The sequence below is a fragment of the Polypterus senegalus genome, chromosome 3 (assembly GCF_016835505.1).
Source record: "Polypterus senegalus isolate Bchr_013 chromosome 3, ASM1683550v1, whole genome shotgun sequence".
In the NCBI taxonomy this organism is placed as follows: Eukaryota; Metazoa; Chordata; class Cladistia; order Polypteriformes; family Polypteridae; genus Polypterus; species Polypterus senegalus.
Genome location: NC_053156.1, coordinates 285,592,678 through 285,616,171, shown reverse-complemented (window position 1 = coordinate 285,616,171; position 23,494 = coordinate 285,592,678). Strand labels below are relative to the sequence as shown.

The 23,494-nt window shown below is 38.1% G+C and overlaps 1 protein-coding gene across 7 annotated transcripts in view; it reads left to right on the top strand.

Moving 5' to 3' along the window:
- sycp1 (synaptonemal complex protein 1) overlaps nucleotides 1–23,494 on the top strand; it is an 89,531-nt gene that overhangs the window by 44,564 nt on the left and 21,473 nt on the right. For all 7 annotated transcript variants that reach the window (XM_039749349.1, XM_039749353.1, XM_039749352.1 and 4 more), the window contains 5 exons: nucleotides 2,687–2,790; nucleotides 7,498–7,615; nucleotides 11,695–11,765; nucleotides 22,176–22,254; nucleotides 22,914–22,976. In XM_039749349.1, coding sequence (XP_039605283.1) covers nucleotides 2,687–2,790; nucleotides 7,498–7,615; nucleotides 11,695–11,765; nucleotides 22,176–22,254; nucleotides 22,914–22,976 — 435 coding nt within the window. The remainder of the gene's footprint in view (nucleotides 1–2,686; nucleotides 2,791–7,497; nucleotides 7,616–11,694; nucleotides 11,766–22,175; nucleotides 22,255–22,913; nucleotides 22,977–23,494) is intronic.

Below are 23,494 nucleotides of genomic sequence, written 5' to 3'. Positions count from 1 at the left end.
AAAGAAAACCTACTCAGAATATCTATTGGATTCTGTGTCTGCATCTCCAACTACCCTCTCATAATACAAAAACATTATTTAAATTTCATTAATGGCTAGCAGCCTTCTGTAAGGCTCTGTTTAGATAATGTAGAGGTAAATTTGCAGTCACAGAAAACTTTTCATGGGCATTATTCATAGTACCCATGATGCACTTCCTTGGCACCAATTTGTTAATGTGTCAGAAGGCAAGAAACAGCTAATTTGGTGGTTGATGGCTACTGGGTGATAGCATGTATCCCCTTTTTGATACTTGTAACTATGTATATGTATACGTGTGTGTGTATGTATTAATATATATATATATATAAATATTACATAGTTTACTGTCAAATAATGCAAAGAGTACCTGACACGTGTTTTGCCCTTATTTGGGCTCAGCAGGCATACACACTGCACTGCACCTCTCGCAGAAATCGAACCTCGGACGTCCGCATCAGAGACAAAGTCTCTTTACGCTGTGCCACGGCGTATGGTTCGTTTGACAGCCTGGAGATCGGAGAAGTTAACTGGTAGGTAACCACCCATACAATCAGACTGAGACTCAGACTACAGATGCTATATATATATATATATATATATATATATATATATATATATATATATATATATATATATATATATATATATATATATATATATATATATATATATATTTATATATACTGTATATATATACTCAGCAAAAAAAGAAACGCCCTCTGACTTTCAACTGTTTTTACTTTCAGTAAACTTAATGTGTAAATATTTGTATGAACACTAAAAGAGTCAACACCATAAGACATAAACTAAAAATGTTTCACAATGTGTCCCTGAATGAAGGGAGGCTCAAAATCAAAAGTACCAGTCAGTATCTGGTGTGGCCACCAGCTGCTTGAAGTACTGCAGTGCATCTCCTCCTCATGGACTGGACCAGATTTGTCAGTTCTTGCTGTGAGATGTTACCCCACTCTTCCACCAAGGCATCTACAAGTTCCTGGACATTTCTGGGGGGAATGGCCCTAGCCCTCACCCTGCGATCCAACAGGTCCCAGACGTGCTCAATTCCTTCGACAATAAAACACGAATCCGTCCATCACCCCTGGTGAGACAAAACCGTGACTCATCAGTGAAGAGCACTTTTTGCCACTCCTGTCTGGTCCAGCGAAGGTGGGTTTGTGCCCATAGGCGGCGTTGTTGCTGGTGAAGTCTGGTAAGGACCTGCCTTACAACAGGCCTACAAGCCCTCAGTCCAGCCTCTCTCAGCCTATTGCGGACAGTCTGAGCACTGATGGAGGGATTGTGTGTTCCTGGTGTGACTCGGGCAGTTGTTGTGGCCATCCTGTACCTGTCACGCAAGTGTGATATTCGGATGTACCGATCCTGTGCAGGTGTTGTTACACGTGGTCTTCCACTGCGAGGATGATCAGCTGTCCTTCCTGTCTCCCTGTAGCGCTGTCTTAGGCGTCTCACAGTGCGGACATGGCAATTTATTGCCCTAGCCACATCAGCAGTCCTCATGCCTCCCTGCAGCATGCCTAATGCACGTTCACGCAGATGAGCAGGGACCCTGGACATCTTTCTTTGGGTGTTTTTCACAGTCGGTAGACAAATCTCTTTAATGTCCTGCGTTTTTAGAACTGTGACCTTAAATGCCTACTTTCTGTAAGCTGTTAAGGTCTTAACGACCATTCCACAGGTGCATGTTAATTACTTTATTATGGTTAATTGAACATGCATGGAAAACATACATATACACACACACACACATATACATTGTTACTGTTATAATTACTTAAGAATTCTTTTACATTGACAATCTGTAACTGTACTAATATAACACTCTCAGATCTGCTTTATCCAATTCAGGATATCGGGCAGGGTTCTATTTCTTCACACCCACACTGAAACAGGGCTACATTTAGAATTCTCTATAGATCTAGCACATATATTTGGAAGGAAAACCAGAGTCTCTAAGGGTAGGATATTGAAGTTAATTTAATATAAATACGTTTTTTTTATCTAATACCGCTACGGATATTTATTTTAAAATAAGAAAAACTTTGCAGATATCAATTGAAATTCCATTTAAGGCATGTTTAGTGCGTAAACCCTCATAAGAGCTTATGCAAAAATGGACTGTTTGGACTCATTCTGACAGACTGTCTGTTGCCTCAAATTATAAGAGCATGTAAGTGCTAAAACTTCACAAGATGTTTGTCACAGGAAGTAGGGGCTTCACTGGATGTGGCATGATTTAAATTTGCAGTGTCCTTGTAAGGATGAAGAGCTCTTCCAGTACTCCTTGTACTAAAGGGCTGATTAAACTTTTTTTTTCTTTTTTAAATCTTTGTCTTGTTAAAATTTATTAACATGAAAGTACAAATGTACAAATTGCAGTAGTGACTTGTTTTTTTTTTTACTGGTTCTTCAAAGCACACTTTTATAACTTAGTTCTATTGACAAAGAAAAAAACATGAAATGGATATTATTATAAAGGTAATTAATTTATTTAGCAAGTCTGTTTTATAGTATACATAGGAATTATTTGAGTAATTTACTTTAAAGCAATAGAATAAATAATCTGGATAACATATTTTCTTATACAGTATGTGATTTTTCTCCATAGTATGACAGCATTATGTCATTATGTTGTTTATTTTTTTAGAGTGAAGAATGCAAGTTTAAAGAAGAGTTATCTGCTTCAACTAAGGAAAAAGACATTGCATTGCAAGAACTTAATAATCTAAAGATTAAGCTACAGCAAAATGAGTAAGAACTATTAATATAACAGTTGATTAAAATATATTAGTAGGTGAAACTAAAAACTATTTCTGTCAAGGAAATGGTAGAGACACAATAGGTAAATATCCCTGGTATAAAAAAAAAGTTCAGTCTTCATAACTGGTAATTTAAAAGTAAGATTTGCTGATAATATATGCATAGAAAAATTTAGAGAACATTCAGTTTGTCTGTCAATAAGTGTAAGAATTATTTTCTTTAAAATACACACAATGTTGCAAATGCTGCAACTTCCCACTTTCTTTCAATCTTAGCTGCATCTATGTGACCAGTTGGGTGTGCTATGGTGTAAACCCTATATCTAGAAAGATACCAGTGTAGTTCAGATAGTGGTAAGGATGGGTTTCAGTCAAACAGAGTAACAAAATACAGGGGAGAGTTAAGAAAAGAAGTGTGCAAAATACAGATTATAAAAGATAAATAACCCAACTTTCCCCTTTGTGTTTTCCAAAATTCTTTTAAGGTTGTCTAAAAATATTTAAAACCAAATTTCTATTTCTTGGCCTTCATATTCCTTCACACCAGAGAAACCCTGGTCTTTTCTTCTCTTTCAACTCCAAACTTGTCTGAAGGAGGAAATGATTACTTCTTTCACGGTTCCCAGTGGACTCTTAGGGGCCCTTAACTCTTGCAGCAGGAAAATTCTGCTGCACACTAGTAGCCTGGAGAATCATTGCTCCTATAGAATGCAACCCCAATCAAAATATTAGCATGACTTTCTTGCTGGGTAAGGATATCAGTCAGGATATGTACTGTCTTGCACTTTCCTCCTTCCACCCGCTCCCCCTTACAACTGTTACCGCTATATACTCATGCCTTATTCTCTTTGTTTAAGGGAGATACCTGTGTTACTTATGTAATTAGTACACACTAACCAACATTTTCTTTGTATCACAGCATATTTTTAAATTGGTAAAGTTCTTTTTGATTTGATTGTAAGAGCGCCATTAACTTTCCTACCAGTTTTTAATCTAATGAAATGAGAACATTGCAGCAGCATTTGTTTTCAGTTTCCAGAACAGAAAACTATAGCCTGTACACATGTATTGTCCAATACATTCTTTTTAACACTTCCAATGTTCAGTTTTAAACTATTTTTATCTGCTTCTGCATTCTCTGTTTAAGCATATGTACATCCCATATTACTTTACAGCGACAAATTGGAAAATAAAAGTGCAAGAGGGGTTTACATTCAGATTTTTTTGTCAAACTCTGCACAAATACAGCACACCTGGATTGCCAGAGCTTGTGATTTATGAGGTGTAAATTTAAAGTGGAGGGGGGGAGCCTTCCATATTTATGGACAGAATTTGAAAGCATCCCAACACTAGAGACAAGATTCCAGAAGAAGTTGGTATTTGCTTTATATGAAACCATATGTTGTGATTCTATTCTTCTTATTTGGAGTACAAAAAATTATTTGCACATGAACTTTATTTTCTAAATGAATAACAGTGTTTTTAAGCCTTCATACAGTGCATCCGGAAAGTATTCACAGCCCATAACTTTTTCCACATTTTGTTATGTTACAGCCTTATTCTAAAATTAATTAAATAATTTTTTTTCCTCAGAATTCTACACACAACACCCCATAATGACAATGTGAAAAAAGTTTACTTGAGGTTTTTGCAAATTAATTAAAAATAAAAAACTGAGAAAGCACATGTACATAAGTATTCACAGCCTTTGCCATGAAGCTCAAAATTGAGCTCGGGTGCATCCTGTTTTCCCTGATCATCCTTGACATGTTTCTGCAGCTTAATTGGAGTCCACCTGTGGTAAATTCAGTTGACTGGACATGATTTGGAAAGGTACACACCTTTCTATATAAGGCCCCACCGTTGACAGTTCATGTCAGAGCACAAACCAAGCATGAAGTCAAAGGAATTGTCTGTAGACCTCCGAGACAGAATTATCTTGAGGCACAAATCTGGGGAAAGTTACAGAAACATTTCTGCTGCTTTGAAGGTCCCAATGAGCACAGTGGCTTCCATCATCTGTAAGTGGAAGAAGTTCAAAACCACCAGGACTCTTCCTAGAGCTGGCCGGCTATCTAAACTGAGCAATCGGGGGAGAAGGACCTTAGTCAGGGAGGTGACCAAGAACCTGACGGTCACTCTGTCAGAACTCCAGAGGTCCTCTGTGGAGAGAGGAGAACCTTCCAGAAGAACAACCCTCTCTCCAGCAATCCACCAATCAGGCCTGTATGGTAGAGTGGCCAGACGGAAGCCACTCCTTGGTAAAAGGCACATAACAGCCCACCTGGAGTTTGCCAAAAGGCACCTGAAGAACTCTCAGACCATGAGAAACAAAATTTTCTGGTCTGATGAGACAAAGATTGAAGTCTTCGGTGTGAATGCCAGGCATCACATTTGGAGGAAACCAGGCACCGCTCATCACCAGGCCAATACCATCCCTACAGTGAAGCATGGTGGTGGCAGCATCATGCTGTGGGGATGTTTTTCTATGGCAGGAACTGGGAGACTAGTCAGGATAAAGGGAAAGATGACTGCAGCAATGTACAGAGACATCCTGAATGAAAACCTGCTCCAGAGCGCTCTTGACCTCAGACTGGGGCGACGGTTCATCTTTCAGCTGGACAACAACCCTAAGCACACAGCCAAGATATCAAAGGAGTGACTTCAGGGCAACTCTGTGAATGTCCTTGAGTGGCCCAGACTTGAATCCGATTGAACATTTCTGGAGAGATCTTAAAATGGCTGTGCACCGATGCTTCCCATCCAACCTGATGGAGCTTGAGAGGTGCTGCAAAGAGGAATAGGCGAAACTAGCCAAGGATAGGTGTGCCAAGCTTGTGGCATAATTTTCAAAAAGACTTGAGGCTGTAATTGCTGCCAAAGGTGCATCGACAAAGTATTGAGCAAAGGCTGTGAATACTTATGTACGTGTGATTTCTCAGTTTTTTTTATTTTTAATAAATTTGCAAAAACCTCAAGTAAACTTTTTTCACATTGCCATTATGGGGTGTTGTGTGTAGAATTCTGAGGAAAAAAATGAATTGAATCCATCCTCTTTAATAAAACCCCTGTGTGCATCCAGGTGTCCGTGTGTGTGTGTGTGTGTGTGTGTGTCTGTCTTCTGGTGAAGTGCACATGCGCGGGCCGTGCCCCGCCCATGCACTCGGCACGTTGACGCACACACACTGGAAGCTGGGCGCGCAGTAAATGGCCTAGCTGCTGCCGTGCATGATAAGCAAATAAAGCACACACACTGGAAGCTGGGCACACAGTGAATGGTCTTGCCACGGCCGTGCATGATAAGATATAAAGGACGCCATTGCTGGGGAGAGTGCTAATTGGGTAGTCGCGGCAGCGCACATAAAATCCGTTGTTGGGGAGATGCCACACAAAATAATCAGTTGCATGCCTCCACAGATTAAAATACTTGCTGGGGATACGCCACAGGCACGATTATAAGCAGCACGCCACACATTACATCAGTTGCTGGGGACACACTGCTGATTGCCCACTGTTGTGACAGAAAATTAAAGTCATATTACAAACATCAAAGCCAGTATTACTGTCAGAGAACATTACAGGCATTTTATGCAAATACAAACCAGTATTACTGCGAGAGACAATTAAAGACATATTAAAGGATGCATATTACAGCCACATACAAGCCAGTACAACATGCCACCCAAAAAAGGATACGTCAAGTAGGACAAAAGACACAGACAATCAAATCCTATATAAGCAACATCTCCTGGAAGAATGGTCAGCTCAACAAGTAAACATCAACAAAAGAAATTCTGAAAGACAAAGAAAAATACGAGCAAATAAATCAATTGAAGAAAAAGAAAATGACTCTCAGAAAAACGCTAAAAGAGAGAGACTCAGAAGAGCAAACCTTAGAAAAGGTTGGCATTTACTTCCCAGAACCAGTATTCAGCCATGGTCAGTTATATGTTGCATTATCAAGAGTTTGATGTTTTCCAGATGTTGTTGTCAAGGTTGTAGAGATTCCTGAACAAGGCAAATTGTTGCCAAACTCGGACAGAATATTTACAAGAAATGTTGTCTATAATGAAATTGTATAGAAAAATTTCATGAGGTAAAAAAATTGAAAATTTTACCTAAATATCTTCTTCAGATATTGTGTCTTATAGTTTTACACTAAGGCAATATTAATTATACTTACTGTATTGTCATGTATGTTTCTATTTTATTTTTATTATTATTTTACTTTAGGCTTCTTGAAAAAATATTTTTGACAAAAAAAAAATTAAGACAAGAAACAGAATGAGGTCAAGGTCCCATGCCTTTTAATATAGACTGTTCCTACTAATGTTCATGCACTACTGTTCTAGCGCCCGTTATTGTAACGGGCTTAATGTCTAGTTTTGGAATAAGGCTGTAACATAACAAAATGTGGAAAAAGTGATGCGCTGTGAATACTTTCCGGATGCACTGCATGTTACTGATCTGTAATACTTGTTATATTACATGTTACAGCTAGTTTTTACCTCCATATTTTTCCTTCTGTGTAATGGAATTGTTTTGAGTAATTATTCAGGAAAAAAATCAGTCGCGTGTAATCTATTTAGCAGGAACTAAATAACTGTAATAGCGCTATAATGAAAAAACTTGAAAATTAAGTTACATGCTTGTATATTTGCAATATTTGTGAACCTGATGGTATTTTATTTTGGTTTAGGCAACAGCTTAAAGAGGTTACAGCAAGCTATAATAAGCTTATGCTTGACAAAGATAGTCTGCAACAATTGTTAACAAATTCATGTTCTGAGGTTCAGAGACTAGAGAATGAACTTCAAGTAAGTGACTTTGGGTACAGATATTAATATTGTTATACATGTTATGCACTTTGTCATGTAGACTTTTTTCCTAATTTTTTCTTCTGAATTAAATATTTGATCTAAATATACTGTTCCTACTGTATCTCTTCCATAATTTCTCTCACTTTATGTCCATCTTTAATTTTCTTCCCGTCATTCTTTGAACATATTTAAATCTTTGAGTCATTTACCACAATGGCAACTTTCCAGTTGAAAACTTGCAGTTTTCACCATCAGTATATATCAGGCAGAAAAATGCATCTTTTGTAGTTTGTTTTAAACACCTTTGATTAAAACCTTCCCCGTGACACTATCAACCAACTTCAAACAGGATGACACCTAACCTTTATCTCCTCCCCACTTCCTGTTCACATCTGACTTATTTTTGTCACATTCCTCATTCCAGAGCCTTCAACCTTAGGCCTTACTGCACTTCCTCTTACATCTCATTATATCTGCGACTATCAAAATACCTGCTCTTCGCAATGGAGAAGTAGTGTGTTAAAGAAGTTCTGAAAAAGAAAAGGAAACATTTTAAAAATAATGTAACATGATTGTCAATATAATTGTTTTGTGACTGTTATGAGTGTTGCTGTCATCAAGGATTTGATTATCATTATTTCGTTCAATCAGGTTCGTATTTGGATGATGTGTTGTGTTAAAGTTACATTCCGTGTTTGTTAACCGTTGTAAAGATAACAGGTTTCATTCATTGAAGTATTCACTACCCAAATCGGTACTCGTGAATCTAAGATGTTTAAACAGGCATTCCCAGTATTAAGTTGTGAATTTGCTTGTGAATATTTAGCAGCAGCGTGTCTATGAACTTAATTTAAACTTAAGCTTTACACCTTGCTTTCCTATTGATATGTCTACAAAGGCTTGTTCAGATTCAGAGGGTTGTTCCTTTCTTGCTGCATCAATAAACAGCTCGTCTTCCTCTTTATCTGAGACATCACACACTGCATGCACGGGTTTATCTTTCCCAGTCCTGCAAACTTTAGCGAAGTGGTTCAATTTACCACATTTTTTACACTGTCTTCCTTTAGACTTTTTCCACCGTGTGCTTTGTTTCCGCAGTAGCTGCACTTATGAATATGCTTGTATGCGTGACTCGCTTCATATTGTTTTGCTGCCTTCTCAATTGTGTAATGCGTTTTTTGTTCAGCGCTCTTTGGAGCTCCTGCTTGTTGTCTGCGTACTGCGTTCACAGTCAGCTCACGTGAGCTGCTCGGAGTACATGTATCGAAGGTTCTCAGCTGTGCTTGTGCTATCTCGTGTGATCTTGCAATGTCCACGGCTTTATTTAATGTTCGCTCAGACCCGGAACTTAAAAGTTTCTCTCACACTTTCGCTGAGTTTGTGCCAAACACTGTTCTATCCCTGACCATCTCATCTTCGTTTGCACCATCTTCCTTTAGCTGAACATTGACTTTTTCCACCATGTGCTTTGTTTCTTTAGTAGCTGCACTTATGAATATGCTTGTATGCATCACTCGCTTCATATTCTTTTGCTGTCTTCTCATTGGTATAATGCGTTTTTTGTTCAGCGCTCTTTGGAGCTCTTGCTTGTTCTCCTCGTACTGTGTTCACAGTCAGTTCACGTGAGCTGCTCGGAGTACATGCATCGAAGGTTCTCAGATGTTCTTGTGCTATCTCGTGCGATCTTGCAATGTTCACGGCTTTATTTAATGTTCGCTCAGACCCGACACTTAAAAGTTTCTTTCACACTTTTGCTGAGTTTATGCCAAACACTGTTCTATCCCTGACCATCTCATAAGCACAGTCCTTCACCAGCAACTTTAACTCCATTACAAAGTGATCAAAAGTCTCGTTTATACCTTGCATCTTCTCACTAAACTTGTATCTCACGAATATTGTATTTGTCTTGGGCATGACAAACGCCTCATAGCGGCAGCGTGTCTATTGGATTGCTGCCGACGGATGGCCTTATATGGGCAGGCACTCAATTACGTGGGAGGCGTGCATATGGGGGACGCAATATAGGCAGGCAGCCAACTACGTGGGAGGCGTGGTGATGGGTGACGCAACTCCGCCTCACACGGCAACCGAGCTGCAGGCTATGGCCGTATATATGTATGTAAGTAGGATTCAGTTATGACCGTTACGCTTAGAATTTCTAAATGAAACCTGCTTAACTTTTGCAAGTAAGCTGTAAGGAATGAGCCTGCCAAATTTCAGCCTTCTACCTACATGGGAAGTTGGAGAATTAGTGATGAGTGAGTGAGTGAGTCAGTCAGTCAGTCAGTCAGTCAGTGAGGGCTTTGCCTTTTATTAGTATAGATTAAACAGCCAAGCTGGAACCAAATTTCTCCCTGGGGACAAGAAAGGTTCTATCTGTTGTGGAGGTTGACCCGGACACAGACAGACGGACATGTTGTTCTTTTTCCACCACACGTTTATTTACACTATATACAATACTAATAATGGTCACAAAGACCCCAGTTCATTGGTCTCACAGACCCAGTCACGTGCACAAACCCCAATTCACACACAGTCCTGGCCTCACAATGCCTTGTCTTCGGGCCGCCTCCAAAGCTCCTCTTGCCTCGTCCTACTTCCACCCAACTCTAGCTTCGAATGAATGGAGACGGCCCCTTTTATATAGTACCCGGATGAGCACCAGGTGTTCCCGGCATTCCTCCTCTGGCCACACCCCAGCGTGGCGGAAGTACCGCTGTCCTCCTGGCTGCTCTCCGGGCGCCGTCATAAATCTTTCCCCCAGCACTTCCTGGTGTGGCGGAAGTGCTGGGGTAACAGGTCCCCAAGGCATTGGGGTGCCTCCTGGCGGTGACCACGGGCCCCTACAGGGTAGGGCTTCCATGCCCTGTACCCGTGGCCTCCAAAGCAACCCGGAAGGCAACCCCCACGTGATCCACGGTGGGTGCAGACCCACATCCGGTCCTTTCCGTCGTCCTGGCCGGGTCATGGCTCCTGGCAACCCTGACACTGTCTGTCTATCTACACACTTTATGCTGAAGGCATAACTTTTTGTTAACAAACATTCACTCCCCTTAACACAGTAATTAAACTGTTTAATTCCTTCTTTCTTGAATGAGATGTAATTCATACTTTGCCATCACAGTTGTATTTGCCGCTTTAACATCTTTGGCATTCCTTGTTTTAAACACCTATGAATTTCCTCATACCCATCATAATGATTAGCATGGGTTTATACAGGTCCATTCAGTTCTCCGTCCAGTATTATCACTTTTTTATATGACCCTCAAAATGATATCAATGCTCAATAAAAAGCATCATTCTCCACATGCTTCTACCAATCAGTGGTTGTTGTGACTCATATCATTTCCTACTACTTGTACACCTGTGTTTGCAATTGTCAGGTAACGTTAATTGCTGTGTTGTCACCTTAGGATTGTAGACTTTTCAGTTACTATTTTAGTCTGAACCTGACCTTCTTGGATCCTGTTATTGCTGATGCATATCTTGTTTGTCAGTTTCTCTATGACCTCTAGCTGTCTGTTTCATTATTTTTAAATCCACATAATACTAATGTTGCTATGTTCCTGTGCTAGTTTTCTCATATATGCTAAGTATAATTTGTCATACTGTGACTGAAGATTTTGGGTATTGGACTCATAGTAAACATTCTTACACCTCTTTTGTTTCATCTGTTTTCCTAAATGTTATATACAATATATCTCTATTTCTATGTCTTTGCCATTTTACTATCTTGAATTAAATATTAGAAGTTGAAATCTTTACAGTCTAATCAGCCTTCCAATGTTGCATGACCTGTATGCTAAACTATATGGTGACTTTGTCTCCTAAGTTTACTATTTGACATAAAAAACACAGCATTCCCTCCTTAACATTTATTTTGGGTTATTCATCAAGCATTTTTAAATGACAGGTGCACATACTAACACAATTTCATTTTACCAGTTCATCTATTTAAGGAATTAGGATATGAAATTATAACGATCTGATCTTCACAAAACAATGCAAAATCAGTGTTAGGTTTCTGAAGTGTAAAATGGTATTTATTAAAGAAATAAAACATTCATTCATTGTAGGTAAGAATAAACTTTGAAATTATAGCAAGGACAAAAATTGAGGAGCTTGAAAAGCAAGCCAACTTATTACGGTAAGTGTGTCTTATAACGCATTCCATTTTTAAAGTTTGTGGAGTACGTGAAAACAACTGCTATTCATATTTCTGTTGAATTATTGCTCCTTTTCATTAGACTGCCTGAAGTACAGAATGTGGGTATACTGTATAGAAATATTTGATCACCACTACCAGCCTCAAACCTTGTATTTCTGTTTCACTGAGATGTACAGTCATCACTTTGGATGAAATTTTTCGGAAGCTGATTATGTCATATTTGTGTCCTGTCCTTTTAAGGTAGACAAGGGTGTCCCGTCTTATGTAGAAATATGCATGTTTGTAAAATGAGTTAATGAATACACAAATTTACAAATGTACTTAATTGTGATTCACAAGAAAAGTTGTTTTATCAGCATTGCATACATTGTATGATACAGTGATCCCTCGCTATATCGCACTTCGACTTTCGCGGCTTCGTTCCATCGCAGATTTTAAATGTAAGCATATCTAAATATATATCACGGATTTTTCGCTGGTTCGCAGATTTCTGCAGACAATGGGTCTTTTAATTTATGGTACATGCTTCTTCAGTTTGTTTGCCCAGTTGATTTCATACAAGGGACGCTCTTGGCAGATGGCTGAGAAGCTACCCAATCAGAGTACGTATTACGTATTAAATAAAACTCCTCAATGATATATGATATGCTTCCCGCGTGGTGCTTCGCACACTTCAAAGCTCTAACAGCCCGTATTGATTTTTGATTGTTTGCTTTTCTCTGTCTCACTCACTCTCTCTGACATTCTCTGCTCCTGACGGAGGGGGTGTGAGCAGAGGGGCTGTTTGCACAGATGCTGTTTGCTTAGAAGATACTGACGCTCCTGTAAAAAATGTTGATAGACTACCTTCACATTGATCCCTGCCTTGCGGCCTCTTTATCACAGGTGCTTCGTATTCTTAAAAGCCCAACACCCCAATTGATTTTTGATTGTTTACATTTCTCTCTCTTTCTGACATTCTCTGCTCCTGATGGCACTCATTTGAATAGGAAGATATGTTTGCATTCTTTTAATTGTGAGAAAGAACTGTCATCTCTGTCATGGAGCACAGTTTAAACTTTTGACTAAAGGGTGTTATTTCATGTCTAGAAGGCTCTAATAATGTTAAAAAACGTATTTAGAAGGTCGTAAACAGGTTTTCTATGCTCTAACTGTGAAAATATTAGATTTATAAATAAAGAATACTACTTCGTGGAAATTCATTTATTTGTCTGGAGCGGATTAACCGCTGTAAACGAGGGTTTACTGTATAACTGTGCGGAGAATATTTATAAACCGTGTGGGAGAGTTTCTAAGGGCTTAAAATATATAAAAAATAACCATACAAACATATGGTTTCTACTTTGCGGATTTTCACCTATCGCGGGGGATTCTGGAACCCAACCCCCCGCGATCGAGGAGGGATTACTGTATATGTAAAAAAAAGCAGATAGGTATTAACAATAGATACTTTTTTTTTTTTTTTGAGATCCAATTAGTAATGGTCTACAACATACCATAATAACTGAAACTTTTCATATTAAATAATGCAAGTGAAAATATGATGTGTTTCCAGCGATGTGCATGCAATCTGAGTATAAAGAGTATGCAAAGACAAAATTTACAAAGATTGAAAGCCATGTCTACTGTATGTACTCACATATTAGTCATGTCTTGAAACCTGAAAAATCTATCATAAAATCAGACCCCGACTTATATGCCTGTTCAAAAATGCAACACTTCATTTTATTTTTATACACATCTTTTTGCCTCCTCCAATCTTGCATCCATTTCTCAGACGCATCAAATTTTGTTGCAGCAGCGCAATTACCAATTTCTTTTGCTACTTGAATGACATTCAATTTAAAACCAGTTCATATTTTCTTCTGATCGAACGCTTCAATGTAGATAAGGGATGCTCTTAAGATAAAGGTGTATGAGGGTGTGAGATACAAAAAGCACAAATCGGTGCAAACGATGCTTTAGAATAGTTTGGGTATTACCAAGTGGTCAAGTAGGCACACTAGAGAGAGGTTAGGAGCACGTGCTGATACAGCGCATTGCTGTACCCACATAGAAAAATATGTCAGCATATCACAATTCCTTGTACCAATAGTGTGAGATTTCCGCATTCAATTTAAATGACTGACATTAGAAAATACCAGAAATTATACTGTAAAATCAAGTCCAAACTTATCAGCGGGAGAACTTATCCACAAGTATATATACAGTAGTTTTATTATAAACTAGACAAGTTACCTGTTGAAGACTGCTAATAGCAGTTGCAAGCATGCACTGATAGCATGTTGCCACACCCTCCAAACCACCTGGATTAGGATCCGAGTGCAGTGGGTTACATACACCTCAGCATCACAATGTGTGAGGTTTTTTTTTATAGTGGCTGGAGTGCCAATCCTGCCACCAACCTCCAAATTTTCTGTGCATGTTGGAGGACCTGCTTCCAGGGTTAGATGCAGATTAACGTCATTTCCAGGACAAAGCAATTGCAGGTTAAGGGCCCAATGTAGAGTCACTTCTGGCCTTTACTGGATTCCAAATGTCAACTAGCCTCAGAGCCAGTGCTCCACCCCACAGCTAATAGAATAATTTAAAAGTATCTGCCCTATATGTACTTTCAGTACCTTTCCTCTGTATCCACCTGTGTTTAAACATCTCTTCACTGGCACTCTCAATCTCGAGCACATTCCCATAAAGCCTGATTCTCAGACTCTGTCATTATTTTTGAGGTTCCTTTCTCACCTCCTGTCCAGTTTTATACTTTCTATCTTAGAAGACGACTCTCTTGGCGTGCTGCTTTACTCCTATTCATGTGTTTCACACTTCCTTTTTTCTCACCTCACCAAAGCCAAACTGACTAATCAGATTGCTGTGTGGAATTAGAGACATAGACTTTAGTATTTTATTATATAGCAGATATTCAAATATATTTTACATATAGCATATATAATTTACAATAGATTATTTCAGATTTTTTCCCACTTAGCTATCAGAGAATCTTCGTATGCTTCCAACAAAATCTGTAAGTAGAATTAAAGGTGATATTCTAAATGTTTACATTCTCCTCACATTGTGTTTTTTTGCAGCTGTGCTAGTTTTCATCGCCAAAGTATGTTACTATTGATTGCATAACATTCCTCTACTTTCTCCACTATTTTGGTATTTATTACTTTAATGTAAATTGGGTAAAGAACGTGTTGTCGAATTAAGGTTATATTCTACATCTACCATGTTCAACATCAAGAATACAGTTAAAGTAGATTTTATCATGGTGTCTGTAATAGTGTTTGTGTGTGTTTATGTTTCTGTGTTTTGCCAATTTTGTACTACTTTTAGTTCTGCTACACCAAATAACAATAGTCTGCACTAAACTCCTTCCACGTTTAAAAAAAAAAAAAATCTGTGTACTAAATCTGTTTGAAATTGGATTTTCTGTACAACAAACTGTTTCCACAAGATTTCAGATTCAATGGAAAACACAGTTTTGAAAAATAACTTGTTTGTTATAAAATTCTATGTTTGATTTATGACAAAAGTGCTTTTCTTGCTCAAAATATTATTTGAAGTATGCAGGGTGGTCCAGATCTAATTATGCAATTATGAAAAGGCGAACAAATCGCACCCGCTGTTCGACTGACAACCATCTCCCCACCATTTTGGAATGCAGGGCAGGTGCTGCCATCTATCACCAACAAAAAGAATTTTTTGTGAATTCTCTAACAACAACAACATTTATTTATATAGCACATTTTCATACAAAAGAATGTAGCTCAAAGTGCTTTACATAATGAAGAATAGAAAAATAAGAGACACAGTAAGAAAATAAAACAAGTCAACATTAATTAACATAGAATAAGAGTAAGGTCCAATGGCCAAGGGGGACAGAAAAAACAAAAAAAAAACTCCAGACGGCCGTTTTAAGTTAAGTTTTAACAAACTTAAGTTATAGCGTAATGAAAATTGCATAATTAGATCTGGTCAACCCTATATATTGAGGTGAGAAACAGCAGTCTTCCTTGTTCTTATTGTTATTTGAGGTGGAAACATCAATTTGCTACACATATTTTGCTCTCAATCGGTATTTTTGTGCTTTCTTCTTACTGCTTCAAAATAGCCAGAGATCTATATATTTGGAAAGTTGGAAAAATTCTTTATTTTTCCAGAAGAGGGAAAGTTTTTTTTTAAAGGTTTTTTACAGAAGAATGCAAGGTTGGGTTGATACATTTATAGGTCATAAAATTAGAATATCATGACAAAGTTGATTTATTTCAGTAATTCCATTCAAAAAGTGAAACTTGTATATTAGATTCATTCATTACACACAGACTGATGTATTTCAAATGTTTATTTCTTTTAATTTTGATGATTATAACTGACAACTAATGAAAGTCCCAAATTCTATATCTCAGAAAATTAGAATATTGTGAAAAGGTTCAATATTGAAGATACCTGGTGCCACAATCTAATCACTTAATTAACTCAAAACACCTGCAAAAGCCTTTAAATGGTCTCTCAGTCTAGTTCTGTAGGCTACACAATCATGGGGAAGACTGCTGACTTGACAGTTGTCCAAAAGACGACCATTGACACCTTGCACAAGGAGGGCAAGACACAAAAGGTCATTGCTAAAGAGGCTGGCTGTTCACAGAGCTCTGTGTCCAAGCACATTAACAGAGAGGCGAAGGGAAGGACAAGATGTGGTAGAAAAAAGTGTACAAGCAATAGGGATAACCGCACCCTGGAGAGGATTGTGAAACAAAACCCATTCAAAACTGTGGGGGAGATTCACAAAGAGTGGACTGCAGCTGGAGTCAGTGCTTTAAGAACCACCACGCACAGACGTATGCAAGACATGGGTTTTAGCGGTCGCATTCCTTGTGTCAAGCCACTCTTGAACAAGAGACAATGTCAGAAGCGTCTCGACTGGACTGCTGCTGAGTGGTCCAAAGTTATGTTCTCTGATGAAAGTAAATTTTGCATTTTCTTTAGAAATCAAGGTCCGAGAGTCTGGAGGAAGAGAGGAGAGGAACAGAATCCACGTTGCTTGAGGTCCAGTGTAAAGTTTCCACAGTCCGTGATGGTTTGGGGTGCTGGATCTGCTGGTGTTGGTCCATTGTGTTTTCTGTGGTCCAAGGTCAACACAGCCGTCTACCAGGAAGTTTTAGAGCACTTCATGCTTCCTGCTGCTGACGAACTTTATGGAGATGCAGATTTCATTTTCCAACAGGACCTGGCACCTGCACAAAGTGTCAAAACTACCAGTACCTGGTTTAAGGACCATGGTATCCCTGTTCTTGATTTAACCCCATAGAAAATCTATTGGGTATTGTGAAGAGGAAGATGCAATACGCCAGACCCAACAATTCAGAAGAGCTGAAGGCCACTATCAGAGCAACATGGGCTCTCATAACACCTGAGCAGTTCCACAGACTGATCGACTCCATGCCACGCCGCATTGCTGCAGTAATCCAGGCCAAAAGAGCCCCAACTAAATATTGAGTGCTGTACATGCTCATAATTTTCATGTTCATACCTTTCAGTTGACCAACATTTCTAAAAATCCTTTTTTTTGCATTGGTCTTAATTGATATTCTAATTTTCCGAGATACTGAGTTTGGGACTTTCATTAGTTGTCAGTTATTATCATCAAAATTAAAAGAAATAAACATTTGAAATACATCAGTCTGTGTGTAATTAATGAATCTAATACAAACCGGATTCCAAAAAAGTTGGGACACTAAACAAATTGTGAATAAAAACTGAATGCAATGATGTGGAGATGGCAAATGTCAATATTTTATTTGTAATAGAACGTAGATGACAGATCAAACGTTTAATCCGAGTAAATGTATCATTTTAAAGGAAAAATATGTTGATTCAAAATTTAACGGTGTCAACAAACCCCAAAAAAGTTGGGACAAGTAGCAATAAGAGGCTGGAAAAAGTACATTTGAGCATAACGAAGAGCTGGAAGACCAATTAACACTAATTAGGTCAATTGGCAACATGATTGGGTATAAAAAGAGCTTCTCAGAGTGGCAGTGTCTCTCAGAAGCCAAGACGGGTAGAGGATCACCAATTCCCACAATGTTGCGCAGAAAGATAGTGGAGCAATATCAGAAAGGTGTTACCCAGCAAAAAACTGCAAAGACTTTGCATCTATCATCATCAACTGTGCATAACATCATCCGAAGATTCAGAGAATCTGGAACAATCTCTGTGCGTAAGGGTCAAGGCCGTAAAACCATACTGGATGCCCGTGATCTCCGGCCCTTAAACGACACTGCACCACAAACAGGAATGCTACTGTAAAGGAAATCACAGAATGGGCTCAGGAATACTTCCAGAAACCATTGTCAGTGAACACAATCCACCATGCCATCCGCCGTTGCCAGCTGAAACTCTACAGTGCAAAGAAGAAGCCATTTCTAAGCAAGATCCACAAGCTCAGGCGTTTCACTGGGCCAGGGATCATTTAAAATGGAGTGTGGCAAAATGGAAGACTGTTCTGTGGTCAGACGAGTCACGATTCAAAGTTCTTTTGGAAATCTGGGACGCCATGTCATCCGGACCAAAGAGGACAAGGACAACCCAAGTTGTTATCAACGCTCAGTTCAGAAGCCTGCATCTCCGATGGTATGGGGTTGCATGAGTGCGTGTGGCATGGGCAGCTTGCATGTCTGGAAAGGCACCATCAATGCAGAAAAATATATTCAGGTTCTAGAACAACATATGCTCCCATCCAGACGTCATCTCTTTCAGGGAAGACCCTGCATTTTTCAACAAGATAATGCCAGACCACATTCTGCATCAATCACAACATCATGGCTGCGTAGGAGAAGGATCCAGGTACTGAAATGGACAGTCTGCAGTCCAGATCTTTCACCTATAGAGAACATTTGGCGCATCATAAAAAGGAAGGTGCGAAAAAGAAGGCCCAAGACAATTGAACAGTTAGAGGCCTGTATTAGACAAGAATGGGAGAGCATTCCTATTTCTAAACTTGAGAAACTGGTCTCCTTGGTCCCCAGACGTCTGTTGAGTGTTGTAAGAATAAGGGGAGATGCCACACAGTGGTGAAAATGGCCTTGTCCCAACTTTTTTGGGATTTGTTGACACCATGAAATTCTGAATCAACATATTTTTCCCTTAAAATGATACATTTTCTCAGTTTAAACTTTTGTTCCGTGATTTATGTTCTATTCTGAATAAAATATTAGAAGTTGGCACCTCCACATCATTGCATTCAGTTTTTATTCACAATTTGTATAGTGTCCCAACTTTTTTGGAATCCGGTTTGTATACAAATTTCACTTTTTGAATGGAATTAATGAAATAAATCAACTTTGTCATGATATTCTAATTTTATGACTGGCACCTGTATTGTGTTGACTAGGTTAAAGGTACGCACATGATAAAAAGAATACACTGTCTTCCATTATTGAGAAAAAAAAAATCTTACAAAGGGAAAAACTAAAAGGAAATAGTTGAGAAGCTTCTATCTTCCTACCTTGCACTTGGATCTAATATGTCTTTAAAACTCCATTTCATATACTTTTGGATTTTTTCCCTGAGAATATGGGAGCAGTCTTTGATGAGATTCCATTAGGACATCGCTCAAATGGAGAGACATTATTCTGGAAATTGGAGTGGGTCTATGTTAGCAGACATTTGTTGGTCATTCCACCATTAAATACCTTCAGATGGTTTTAACGGGAAAAAACTACTTTTTGTAAGTATTATATTTAAACCAGTTATATATGTAACTAGCAAAATACCCGCGCTTCGCAGCAGAGAAGTAGTGTGTTAAAGAAGTTATGAAAAAGAAAAGGAAACATTTTAAAAATAATGTAATATGATTGTCAATGTAATGGTTTTGTCACTGTTATGAGTGTTGCTGTCATTAAGGATTTGATTATCATTATTTCTCTCAATCAGGTTCGTATTTGGAGGACGTGTTGTGTTCAAGTTATATTCCGTGTTTGTCAACCGTTTTAAAGATAACAGGTTTTATTCATTGAAGTGTTCACTACCCAAATCGGTACTCGTGAATCTAAGATGTTTAAAAGACATTCCTGATATTAAGTTGTAGATTTGCTTGCGAATATTTAGCGGTAGCGTGTCTATGAACTTAATTTAACCTTTCCCAGTCCTGCAAAGTCAGTTCACGTGAGCCGCTCGGAGTACATGCATCAAAGGTTCTCAGCTGTGCTTGTGCACTCTCGTGCGATCTTGCAATGTCCACGGCTTTATTTAATGTTAGCTCAGACCCGGCACTTAAAAAGTTTCTCTCACACTTTTGCTGAGTTTGTGCCAAACACTATTCTATCTCTGACCATCTTATCTTCGTTTGCATAAGCACAGTCCTTCACCAACAATTTTAACTCTGTTACAAAGTGATCAAAAGTCTCGTTTATACCCTGTGTCTTCTCATTAAAATTGTATCTCGCGAATATTGTATTCGTCGTAGGCATGACAAACACCAGCGGCAGCCTGTCTATGAACCTAATTTAAACTTTAGGTTTACACCGTGCTTTGTTTCCGCAGTAGCTGCTCTTATGAATATGCTTGTATGCGTCACTCGCTTCATATTCTTTTGCTGCCTTCTCAATTGTGTAATGCATTTTTTGAACAGGTTTCATTCATCAAACTGATCACTACCCAAATCGGTACTCATGAATCTAAGATGTTTAACAGGTGTTCCCGGTATTAAGTTGTGGATTTGCCTGCGAATATTTAGCGTCAGCGTGTCTATGAACGTAATTTAAACTTAAGCTTTACACCTTGCTTTCCTATTGATATGTGTACAAAGGCTTGTTCAGCGTCGGAGGGTTTCTGCAGTAGCTGCACTTATGAATATGCTAAGCAGGACTCACCCACGAATATTTACTTTATATGGGCAGTTACTCAAGTATGCGGAAGGCGTGATGATGCGGGACGCAACTCCGCCTCACGCGGCGACCGAGCTGCTGGCTATGGCTGTATATATGGACGAAAGTAGGTTCCAGTTATGACCGTTACGTGTAGAATTTCGAAATGAAACCTGCCTAACTTTTGTAAGTAAGCTGTAAGGAATGAGCCTGCCAAATTTCAGCCTTCCACCTACACGGGAAGTTGGAGAATTAGTGATGAGTGAGTGAGTGAGTCAGTGAGGGCTTTGCCTTTTATTAGTATAGATTAATAATAATAACTCTAATATACCACTTTTTTCATTTTAAATCTTCTTTCAACACCTGAAAATTATAGGATTCAAATCTATGAAGAACACCTAACCTTTTTGACAGGAGTGAAAATAATTTCTTTTTACAGACCAGTTTATTTTAGGGTATATTCAACCAAAGACACAAAGACTGCTTCTTATTAATTGTGCTCTCTGTACTTATAGCATTAAAGATAAAATATAATGCAAGACTTGATGCTGAAATTGATTTAAGATTAAAACTCTTGTCGGTTATTACACAATTTTTGCAGTCGTCTTCTACCAATTTCACTATTATATATATATATATATATATATATATATATATATATATATATATATATATATATATTGTTAGAAAATAGTATTAACAAACCTCCTGCTTTCTCCCTTGTAAGTTACGCAGATACCAGTTTGTTATTAACAATCACAATGCATAGATATTTAATAAGTACACAGTGGAATGGGTGTAGTATAAAATACAAAAAAAAAAATGATCATTTTGCTTGTAATGCATTTAGGTGATTGCATTGGAGAACTAGGTTCATCTTTGTTATTTGCAATGACAATAAAAACCTGATTAAAGCATTTACTTTGATTACCTGCACTTTGATCTTTACTCTTAAAGGTGTAATGCTTGTTACATGAAGTGGCTACTTTTTGGTACACCTACCTAAAAGTCAGCATCCAGTCCCTTTATCCACACAAATAGCCTAAATGTGTTGAAGAAGGACTCAACATGATGTTGAAAGTGCAACATCTGGCCATTGACCTGTGTGCACATAGTTGTTGCAAATAAACTGGAGGTAGATTAACTCAGCATACCACTGAAAAGTGATTTGAGTTTTAATATGCTTTCAGGTCTTGCCTGGCTTTGGGGCATTATGGGCATAGTGTTACTATAAAGAGATGCACTTGATTGGCAGCAATTTTCATATATCCTATGCCATTTAAATAGTGGCTTTGTTGACATCAGGAAATGCAGTGTGTGACATGCAAGCATGTCCCCATAACATTTTACTGCCACCACCAGTCTGCATTTATGAGAGCCCAAAGAATGAACCCATGGGCAAATGCTTCCATGATGCTTGATAAGAAGTACACATGTACCTAATAAAGTGGCCAGTCCGTGTAAACGTTGAATGATCACACTCAAATTTACATTGTAATTTCAATCATTTTGTAATATTTAGAGAAGAACAAGGATGTCTGAAGGTTAACATAGAACAGCTGAATTTAGAAGCAGAAAATAAACTGGAACTGGAGTTAAATGTATGTACTTTTTGGCTCATATTCTTTTAGTGAAAGCTTTACAAGGTATACTAAAACATGTTTCTGTTTTAGGTTTCATATCAAAATATGTAATATGTTATTGCTTGGTGATCATTGTCTATGTGCACTTGAAATAAATAGTTACACTTTGCATTACTTGTATGGTAACCGTCACTGAATCCTACCTCTAATTCTTTCAATTAAGTGCTAGCATCTTTATACTTTTAAAAAAAGTTTGATAAGAAGCAATTTATCATTTGTTTATCTTGTACTTTCAGAATGAAATTTACCTCTTTACATTGTCTGATTATTTTGAGTGAAAGGCACTGTATTCTAAGGTGCTGGTATAGGTTTGGCAGAAAACCAAGGTTGAGAATGTAAAGTTTGGGAAGATATTGGAAGAAATTTGGCAGGAAGAAAAACATGTGAAGAGAGTTTCATAGATACCTTATGCGTAAATGAAGTGTTTTTCTTTCTCTTGAATTTTAATAAGGCTGTATATAATGGACTAAACAAAATTTAAGCCGGAAAGAGTAAATGTCAATGTAGTTTTCTGATAGAATAGAGTGACATCTATAAGAGAAAAGCTGTTTGCACTTTGTTACTATAGTTCATATTAGTACTTACATTCTTACTACACCATACTGATACCCTTTCAGAACAGCAACTTGCAGAATGATCTTTCTAAAATGGAAAAACAGTTGAAAACACTTGAAACCAAGGTAAGATAAAAAATTAAAGAAAGGTGTTTTACTTAAATAGATTTTTATGAGACTCTTGGTGCTATTTGCAGAATGTTGATGTTTGTTGTCATGTGCCTTTTGTGCATGCAGTAAGTGCACCAGTTAGTGCTGCTGCCTCACAGATCCAGCATCCATATGTCCAGTCATTATCTATTTGGAGTTTGCATGATGTTCTTTGTCTTGTGTTTTTATGCATGTAGTTTCTTTGACATGCTAGTTAGGTTAATTGGCTTTATCAAAGTCATCTCTTGGATGTGCGAGAGTGAAACCTGTGATAGCCTTGGCCCCAGCAGTGTCGGAATAAGCTTCATCCACCTGTGGTCCGAATTTAAATATCATGTTATGCAATATTTAAAATCATATGACACAGTGGTGTGATGGTTTGCATTGCCGGTTTACAGCTCTAGGGAGTTTCAATAACTTATTTTGTCACTGAATGAAGTTACCATGCATTATTGGTGTGTTTCCAATTTCTTAATTGTGCATAGTTGCATGTG